Source organism: Oryza glaberrima, chromosome 5, assembly GCF_000147395.1.
Source record: "Oryza glaberrima chromosome 5, OglaRS2, whole genome shotgun sequence".
NCBI classification, from domain to species: Eukaryota; Viridiplantae; Streptophyta; class Magnoliopsida; order Poales; family Poaceae; genus Oryza; species Oryza glaberrima.
Window position 1 is genome coordinate 24,073,901 of NC_068330.1, and position 9,315 is coordinate 24,083,215.

The 9,315-nt window shown below is 46.8% G+C and overlaps 3 protein-coding genes across 3 annotated transcripts; 1 reads left to right on the forward strand and 2 right to left on the reverse strand.

The window, feature by feature from the left end:
* Window positions 1–573: 573 nt before the first annotated feature.
* Window positions 574–2,349, reverse strand: LOC127773905 (beta-1,3-galactosyltransferase pvg3-like). The gene has a single exon (XM_052300138.1). The coding sequence runs from the start codon at window positions 1,843–1,845 to the stop codon at window positions 766–768; it is 1,080 nt and encodes a 359-aa protein (XP_052156098.1). The 5' UTR covers window positions 1,846–2,349; the 3' UTR covers window positions 574–765.
* Window positions 2,350–2,573: 224 nt separating this feature from the next.
* LOC127773906 (guanine nucleotide-binding protein subunit beta-like protein B) lies at window positions 2,574–5,001 on the reverse strand. The gene is made up of 2 exons (XM_052300139.1): window positions 4,023–5,001; window positions 2,574–2,916 (listed from the first exon to the last, which is right to left on the reverse strand). The coding sequence occupies exons 1-2, from the start codon at window positions 4,914–4,916 to the stop codon at window positions 2,800–2,802; spliced, it is 1,011 nt and encodes a 336-aa protein (XP_052156099.1). The 5' UTR covers window positions 4,917–5,001; the 3' UTR covers window positions 2,574–2,799.
* A 1,316-nt stretch (window positions 5,002–6,317) lies between these two features.
* On the forward strand, window positions 6,318–8,454 carry LOC127774652 (uncharacterized). The gene is made up of 8 exons (XM_052300931.1): window positions 6,318–6,453; window positions 6,648–6,883; window positions 7,121–7,192; window positions 7,293–7,360; window positions 7,443–7,569; window positions 7,651–7,731; window positions 7,827–7,919; window positions 8,042–8,454. Exons 2-8 carry the CDS (start codon window positions 6,650–6,652, stop codon window positions 8,123–8,125), a joined length of 759 nt encoding a protein of 252 aa, XP_052156891.1. The 5' UTR covers window positions 6,318–6,453; window positions 6,648–6,649; the 3' UTR covers window positions 8,126–8,454.
* The last annotated feature ends 861 nt before the right edge of the window (window positions 8,455–9,315 follow it).

A 9,315-nucleotide genomic window follows, 5' to 3' on the forward strand; every position in this document is an offset into this window, starting at 1 on the left:
CTCTGAGCGTTCCCCCCCCCCCCCCACCGGGGGGGAGGGGGGGATGGCCGCTCCTAACGCATGGACGTGACTCCTTCAGGAGTCTTATGACACGCGTGATACGGGGAGGGCCTTATCTCCTGAGCTTAGTACCCTAGGCCCATATCAACGATAAAACTCAACTCACACGTTCAGATATACAAAAGACAAATTCACCATATTAATAGTAGCGCATTGTTCATATGATAATATCTGAAGTTGTCTTTTTTTTTCTTGATGTGTAGGTAGAATTTTAATTTGATTTTTGGTGGACCAATAGATATCACTATACTCTACATTATAATTTTTTTTCAGAATTTTTCATAATCATTTATATAGAATTTGAAAGAAAAAATGGTACCCGAAGGGACATCCCCTCGAGATTAGAATCCAATCCCGATTGTGGCGAAACCATTGTTCGTTCTATCCATACCGTGTGTCATTCTCTATCAGACGTGATTTTCCTCTGAAGATGTCACACACCTGTTATTTTTTCTCTCGCTGCAAACGTCAGCGTAATAATCATACTTGGTTTATCAAAGAACACGTAAGCACTAACGAACAAATATCCATATCATATCTATTTTAAACTCGAGAAATTTGGAACAAATCAGCTAGGAACACAGGGGCAATCCACCGTGCTTTCGCGCAACAACTACCCGCCACCAACCAACAACCGCCAAATTCAACGGGAATCCGTCACGAAAACGATCGAGAGAGAGAAGGCGCGAAGAAGAAGAACACGGTTCAGAGGTGGGATGGCCGGAGCGCGGCGGTGGCGTTGAAGTAGCGGAGCGTCTCGGCCCAGCGGGCGGCGTCCTTGAGCATGTGGACGGCGATGGTGTCCGGGGCGAAGTCGCGGCGGAAGCAGCTCGGCGGCGAGGCGCCCCGGTAGTTGTACATCCGCGGCGACATGTCGTACCGGTTCTTGGCCTTGCCGGCGAGGTTGAGCCACCGCCCCGTCCACATGTCCTCCGGCCCGACGTGGTCGCGCCGGCTCTCCTCCGCCGTCGCCACCCACTGGACGAGGTCCCACGACAGCGCGTACCCCATCCCGGACATGAACGGCGGGAACGGGTAGAAGTTCTCGCGGTCGCACGGCATCTGGAGTCCGTAGTACGCGTCGCGCCGCGCCGCGCCGCGCAGGGACTCCACCAGCGCCGCCAGCCGGAGGTACGTGTCGTCGTCGGCCTTCATCACGTAGTCGTACCGCGGCGGCGCCGGCGAGCCCGAGCCCGAGCCCGAGCCCGAGCCGTCGCTGGAGTTGAAGGCGCGCGCCACGGTGGAGAAGAAGGTGTACGTCTTGCCGTTGTCCATGTTCTCGGCGCAGTCGAGGACGATGATGTCGCCGTGGCGGATGGCCTCCAGCGACACCAGCACCGCGTCGACGGGGGACGTCACGTTGCAGAAGACGAACCGGACGTCGACGCTGCCGGCGAGGGACGGCTGCTCCCTGGCCTGGAGCGAGTAGATGGTCCGCAGCAGGTTGCGCCGCTCGTACTTGCTCGGCAGCGTCTGGATGCCGATGAGCACCCTCACGTCGTCGTCCGGCGACCGCGCCGCCGTGGTCGCGGCAGCAGCATCACTTGCGCCGCCGCTGACATTCTTGACCGGCGAGGCAGCAACGGCGGCGGTGGCGGCGTCCGTGCCAGGACGGCCGCAGCCGCCGGAGAAGAAAGACTGGATGCGGAACTCGTTGGGGTGGACGACGAAGACGGTGAGCGCGAGGAAGCCGGCGCCGAGGACGAGCAGAAGCAGGTGAGAGGCGGAGACGGGAGAGCCGGCTCCGAGGCCGAGCTGCTTGTACAATGAGGAAGACGACGACATGGCGGCAACAATGATAGAATGAATTGGTGCAAGTTTAGACGAGTTAAGAGAGTTGCTAATACATGGTGATTTCTGAATCTGAAGAAGAATAATTGACCAAGTTCGGGTCGACGACTTCGTCGTGAAACTGGATTGGTCGAGGACGCAGTTTGCGTGAAGGATTGCATAACCATGTGTTTGAGATTAAATAAGTAATTAATCATCGAGAAAAATTCCAATCATAGATTTAATAAGAAACTAAGCATTGAGAAAATTTCAATCATAGATGACGATGAAATTAAAAAATGATAAGGTTAGGCACGATATGACGACGATGGTCACAGTTGAAAACAGAAGGCAGGTGACAGTTGATTATCCAACTGAAGAACACTGTGGTTGATTATGAAATGCAGATAATACGGTCAATGCTTACGCTAGATGACAGCCACACCAGGTGATTCGGTCTGTCGTAGTTATACCACATACTATTTCTTAACTGAAGAGGCTTTTAGGGGCTAAATAAACATCACATATTACAAACGCAATAACATCCAATGTACATGTCCAGGACAAACTAACCTGATGGTGACGGTAAAAACCACAGAATGAAAGATAATAAAAAATAAGGCAAACAAATGGAAGATTTAAGGTATCAGCGGCAGATGAAAAGCTAATTAGCACCATCAAAATCATCAGAAAATAGCAATTGATGAAGCATTATTTACATCTAGGCAATGAGGCTCCGAAAGTTGCATAACTAATATCTTTTCAACTTAGCCAAAAACAAAAAACATGCATAAGGATCCTCTTCCATAGTTCCAGAGTACCGATAAGCTCATTGGCAAATCTAATCATTAATTAATGAAAATGAAGTAGAAAGTACCAGGCAAATGTTATGCCTCAGAACTGTCAAAAACTTGATAGGCATCACGATGTTTAAATTAAGATTCCTAAGCCTTTCAACAAATTCACCACCTAGATTGCATAGCCGCCAAACCCTGAGACCTTCCAAACCCTGATAGTTCCATCAGTGTAGCCAGCGAAGAGGGTGCTGCCATCAGCGCTCCAGCTCAAACTTGTGCAGTACAGCATCTAAGCAAATGTAACGGCAGGTGTCAGTACACATTCTTTTTAAGGAAAATAAATGCGTAATCAAGTTCAGTTAAAGAATTGAATACATATTAATACAAGGTGCACAGTAGAATATAACAGTCTAGGGGGAAACAGCCAAAGTGCACAATAGAACAATTTAAGGACTATTGAGATTTCAAGGAGAATGCACATCCTCTATAACAAATTGCATGTGCTCAATCAAAAGGGGTATGAGAACTGTAACAGAAAAGGTTTCCGTGGTAGAAAATAAACAAAACATAACATTAAGAAAAGTTTGCAAAACTAACACAAAATTCAAGGTGTAAAGATCAACTTTGTCAAAACTGTACCATTCTAGTGAGAAGGTGCGGTCAAATTATAGTTTGAAGTTAAATTGAATTACTTATAGCAGAGACTAATATTGCTACAGCTCTACAAGGATATGCAGAGGTATACCGAAATGCTGGTTTCCAAATAGTTACACAGGCACATGAGGGACCAATCAGCACCATGGTTGATGAAACTAACATGTAAACAAATAAAATGCAGCATTTTATATCTACTTAGTATATAGTAATATAAATACATGTATACAATTCAGTGGAGAAGGGATGAGCATGAACATCAACAGCATCATTGATGAGTACGTATTACTGAGAACAGATCATAAAACTGATTAGATCATTAGATCAACACAGAACAGAGGATTCGGTACCTAGAAATATAAATCAGCGGGACTTATTATGTATATGACCTGCTGATAACATACGTACATGTGATGCTTGACCACATGACCTAACCACATGAACATGATGCTGTGAGTTAAATTGGATAACCTGCTCGCAATGAGCTTAATAAGCATCAAAACTACCCTATCCTACTACAGAGGATCCTGATAAATTGAAGGGCGTAACAATAATAGCACCAGGAATCCAAAATGCAACACGCGAGAACCACGATGGAACGAATCACACAATACATCCTAATCAGACAGAACGACAGAACATGTATCACGCGGTACATCCTATTCAGATTCAGGCAGCAACGAATGCACGATACATGTGACAAGCAAGGCTAACGAGAGAGGCAAAGTGCAAAAGGTATACCTGGCTCTTGAAGGCCTGGACTTCTGGCTTGAGGTCCTGCATGACGAGCTTGGACTCGAGGTCCCAGATCTTGACGGAGTCCTCTGTCGCGGCGCAGAGCCAGTAGCGGTTGGGCGAGAAGCAGAGGGAGTGGATGATGGCGCCGGCGTCGAGCTTGTACAGCATCTTCCCCTCGGTGAGATCCCAGAGCAGGGTGGTTCCGTCCTTCCCACCGGAGGCACACAGGGAGCCGTCTGGGCTCACGGCGACGGCGTTGACGTAGCCGTTGTGGCCCTCGAGCTTGGTGCGCAGCTTGCAGTTCGTGAGGTTCCAGACCTTGACGCTGCGATCCCACGAGCCGGAGACGATGGTGGGGGCCATGGGGTTGGGGGAGAATCTGACGCAGGAGACCCACCCGGTGTGGCCCTCGCCGGCGCCATGGTCGCCGCCGATGGTGTACTTGCACTCGCCGAGGGTGTTCCAGAGCTTGATGGTGTTGTCGCGCGCCGCGGAGACGATCTGGCGGTTGTCGACGGAGAAGGCGACGGAGAGGACGTCCTTGGTGTGGCCGACGAAGCGGCGGGTGGTGCGGCCGGTGGCTAGGTCCCAGAGGCGGAGCTCGCCGTCCCAGGATCCCGAGAGCGCGAACTGGCCGTCGGAGCTGAGGACGACGTCCTGGACGAAGTGGGAGTGGCCGGTGAGGCGGCGGTACGAGACGCCGTACTCCGGCGGGGCCGCCTCGGGATCCGTGGCCACGGCGGAGGACGGGTTGGTGATGTCCCACACCAGCAGCGACTTGTCGCGGGAGGAGGAGACGATGAAGGGCGAGTTGTCGATCGGCGCCGCGATCGCCGTCACCATGTCGTTGTGTCCGCGCAGGACGCCCGCCAGGGTGAGCGACTCCTGGCCCGCCATCGTCGCCGCGGGGGTGGGCAACCGGGGCTCTCGACGGCAGATGGCGGCGGCGGCGGAGGGGAAGGCTAGGGGAGGAGGCGGCGAAGGGGAGAAGCCGAGGAATTTATAGTCGGGAGGAGTGGGGGGGTAGGGTTTATCTGGGCTAGAGATGTGGACGGGATATCCTGACCGTCGGATGGGATCGAACGGCCAAGAGTGTATGTCTTTTTTTTTTCTTTCGTCCACCTGTGAACTCTAAAAAATCGGGTATTTCGTTGAATAAGTTATACTGCGCCCGTTCAATTTAGATATTTTTTTTCAGTAGTTTTATCATAGTTTTATTGTGTTAATGGATTACTAGAATATGTCATATCTAGTTCTAAATTCGTTTTTTCAGGACGAAGGGAGTATTTGTAAAAAATACAGTGTGGATCAAACTATGAAAACATTGAAAACAAGGTGCACCATTCAACTCAGAATTTCAAGTGATGCTGTGTCCGTTCAATTTTTTTTTTTAGGATAGGACTGTTCAATTTGGATGTGAGCTGTGAGAGATAGTGTGAATTGAAATTTGAAAAATACGATGCAGGCTTGCAGTATCTTAATTTTCTTTCCGAAATATCGAAGACTTTGGTGGACCAATGAGTTCTTCTGCTTGGGCTCATTGGGCCGGATTGGTGAAGAGCGCTATGTTTCGCCGTGAAACTTTTTTTTTTTGCGGGGTTCTCACTCTGACCGTCTGACGTCACTCTGGAGCTTCAATTACGATCCGGTGCAACACGTGTGGAATAATACACCTAGATAAACACTGTGAAATCATACTAGCAGTAGAAGCTGCAAGAGAATCCTCGCTTTTGGGATTAGATATACGTAAATAATAATAAATTCCTAAAAGCCATAGAGAGGCCTAATCCACCATTGAATATCTGCACTTGTCAACTTCTCCACTATCCAAACCAGCAAATCACATTGCAAAAGTGATGTCAAAATTCAGAAAGAAAGGCAACCGAAAGATGTCTCAGAATCAACGAGTTTTTTTTTTATTCTTTTAACTCTGCAGTTGTAAGATAGGTTTGCGTTGGTAGAGGGTAATCCTGAGCCTTAGGCAAATGGCAATATAGTATGACTTGATGATGCAAACCTTCCCCTGCAATTGTGGTCAAGTGCCTTCATTCCTTGAGTTTTGCTCGAAAAGAATAACTTTCTTGAGTCAATAAGCATCATTCCGTTTTTGCTGTCAAATTTCTCTAATGCTTTTGGTTCCCTTTCTGCATGAACAACTAAAGCATATCAGAAGCTAAAGCATAATCAGAAAAAAAAGAAGTCTCAGAAGCAAGCAAAGAGGCAATAATAATACAGGCAACTACTCCATCTCTTGCTTCTCTCTATACAATCTCCCAATGTTTCAGTCTTCAGATATCCAAATCCCCCATTGCAAGCCTCCTCTTGTAGCTGCTATTTCCTCCTGGCCTTTCTTGGCCTCTGCATTTGCTCACCTCCTCGAATTGTCGAGGAAGCTCATGCCTTGATTTTTCTCTGTTTTGAACTGCAATTGCAGGTAATGATCGTTTGCTATGCTCAATTGCTCACTTCTTCGTGAAATGGAAAAGAATCATCTTGAGCCGTCAGATAAACATGTTCAGATACACAATTTGCTTTTTTTTTCCTTGCAAATTACATTCATATTTGTATTTGTAAACGATGTGTTCTGATTTGATCTTTATTGTGCTTGGATTTTCTTAACTTTCTCAGGGATGGCGGACCACTTTGCAGTAATGGCCGGCCGGTTGCTAACGGAATCGACTGTTCAGTCTGCCATTGATGAGGCCTCTGCTGCTGCCATGCCTTCTTCAGTGATTGCTTCTGAACATAATGATGTTCAAGATGAGAGGGAGAAGAGTGGTGTTCTTGTAGAATGTAGAATTTGCCAGGAAGAGGATGATCAGACCTACATGGAGACCCCTTGCTCCTGCAGGGGCAGCTTGAAGGTAAAATTCAGTATCAAACTAATTAAATTCCGTTTCTGCAATTCGGGGTATGCCAGATTTAGTTGTTAAACAACTTTATTGGTCAAGGAAATCTATTTAGGCCATCAACGTATTTTGCTTCTGCACAGGATATTGTTAGGCTTATGATAAATTTTGTTCCTGTATTTCAGACCTCTTAATCTGTAGTAGTGCTGCGAAATAAATTTTGTAACAGTGCTATATACATGTTTCTTTCAGTATGCTCATCGCAAATGCATTCAGAGGTGGTGTGATGAGAAGGGAGACACCATATGTGAGATATGCTTACAGGTGAAATTTTCACCGAACACCTAGTACTCATGGCCATCTCAAAACAAGTTGCTCCTACAAAGAAATTAACATATAGTAGCCTGTATTTCTGTGGATACAGCAATACACACCAAACTACACAGCACCTGCAAAGTTGTTTCAACATGGAAGAAACTCAATTTTCTTCAGGTAATTGATGTATCATCACAAAAGAAGCACGATTCTGAGCTTCTGATTAGACATGGATCATCTCAAGCTTTATCATTTGCAGAACTCCTGGTTACATTCAAGCACAGGTCATGCAAAACACAGACCGAAGTGCTGCTGCCTCAACAAGCTACGATCCTGAACTCCCCAACCCAAAAGGTGTAATCTATTGTCGCATAGTTGCTCTAACTGTAAGTGCCTGAAAAAAAAAAAGAATCATCATTTCGTGCCACCACCAAAAATTAACATTCAGAAACACTCAAATTCATCAGCTGATGGTACTCTTGCTACTCCACGATGCAATCTCGGTTTTCCTCGGTGACCACGATGCTTACACCGTCGCAATGATCACTGTAATTCTCTGAATTCTCAGATAATAGCACACATTGATATTACCCTACTACTTTGATGATTGATTATTTGAGCCAAAATCATGCTTCTGAACCAGCTGCTGATGCTTAGAACGGCTGGAATCGTTATACCTGTGTACATCATCTTGCTGTCCTTAACTGAACTGCTTCATCGACGCAACCAGCGGCAGGTTCACCAACCTCATTCTGAATTCTTGATATAAATGTACACAATCTGCAGTTCAATGCTGCTGAACAATCCATGCAGCTTGTTTCACACTGCAATCTAACCGTCAGAAAATGCAATTGCCAGATTTCAGACGCTGCTGCTGCGGTGAACATCAACCAGCAGGCGCCACAGTCACCGCGGCGACAGCATGTCATCAGCATCCAATAAGTTCAGAGATGGAACATGTGTACGTGTATATACAAAGGCATGTCACTTGGATGAGGTTTTGGGCTCAAGATGTGCGATCAAGATACGAAGATATGCAAGACATTGGTGTGATGTGTGAGTAGTTGCTCTTTGTAAATATTGTGAAAAAAAAAGTGCATGCGTAAGCGGCCACTCGCTTCTTATGTAAATCAAGATGAAGTGAGATTACTGTACATAAGAAGAATACAGACAATACACGATGAAAATGGGTACAGCTGATGTACCTGCTTAAGTTGAAAGTAACATGAGATTTTTTTTTAGGGTAAAGAGAGAGCTTTATTAATGCTTAAATAAAGGGTTACACTCCTGATTTAATAAATCTAGAATTCTTGCGGGAGCACACAACCTCCACTCCGCGCAGGACCTAGAACACATTGCTATTTGTGCTAAAACAGGTGCTACCCTATTTGCTTCTCTCTTTATCTTGTGCACTTGCACTTGCTGAAGGCATTGCATCACTCCTTTAATCTCTTCAATCGTCGTCGCCCAGGCCAATTTCAACTGATCATGCCTCATTAAATCTCTAACAATTTCTGCATTGTCCATCTCCAGCACAATGGGCATGTGAATCAAGTCAACCGCCGCTCTGATCCCCTCCAGACATGCTAGCGCCTCTGCCTGGGCAGCTGAACCACATTGATGCAGGGTTCTATGGGCTGCCAGTAGCACCAAACCCCTGCAATCTCTGAATATAAACCCGACACTAGCATCCCCGGTTTCTTCCCTAAACCCTGCATCAACATTCAGCTTAGCGAAGCGCTCCAGCGGTGGACACCATTTGTCAGTCAGTTTGTTGATACTTGTAGATAGAGATATCTGGTTCGGTTCCCTGTACATAGGGCCCTTTCCTTTCTTGTCATCTTCTCGTTGTCGGATTGGCAACAGTTGGCCTTCATAACTAACCAAGAAACTGACTGATTTAGCAATTGATGCACTTCCTTTGCCATGGATCATGTCGTTTCGCAGGTGCCAGACTCTCCAGAGTATCAACAAACATGCTCCTTTTCTGAACTCTGTAGACTATCCAGCAGCACTAATAGCCAGTCCGGCCCTGTATATGCAAAACTCCTTTCAGCCGGCAACACCCAATGTGCTCTCATTGCCTCCCGTAAGCCTCTAGCTAGAGTGCACTCCACCGTAGCATGAAAACC

Excerpts from the sequence above, each read along its gene's own strand:
- LOC127773905 (XM_052300138.1), bottom strand. The coding sequence starts at position 1,845 with ATGTCGTCGTCTTCCTCATTGTACAAGCAGCTCGGCCTCGGAGCCGGC.
- LOC127773906 (XM_052300139.1), bottom strand. The coding sequence starts at position 4,916 with ATGGCGGGCCAGGAGTCGCTCACCCTGGCGGGCGTCCTGCGCGGACAC. Across the intron at positions 2,917-4,022 it reads TCCAGGCCTTCAAGAGCCAG|ATGCTGTACTGCACAAGTTT; the intron begins GTATACCTTTTG and ends ACATTTGCTTAG.
- LOC127774652 (XM_052300931.1), top strand. The coding sequence starts at position 6,650 with ATGGCGGACCACTTTGCAGTAATGGCCGGCCGGTTGCTAACGGAATCG. Across the intron at positions 6,884-7,120 it reads CCTGCAGGGGCAGCTTGAAG|TATGCTCATCGCAAATGCAT; the intron begins GTAAAATTCAGT and ends TGTTTCTTTCAG. Across the intron at positions 7,193-7,292 it reads TATGTGAGATATGCTTACAG|CAATACACACCAAACTACAC; the intron begins GTGAAATTTTCA and ends CTGTGGATACAG.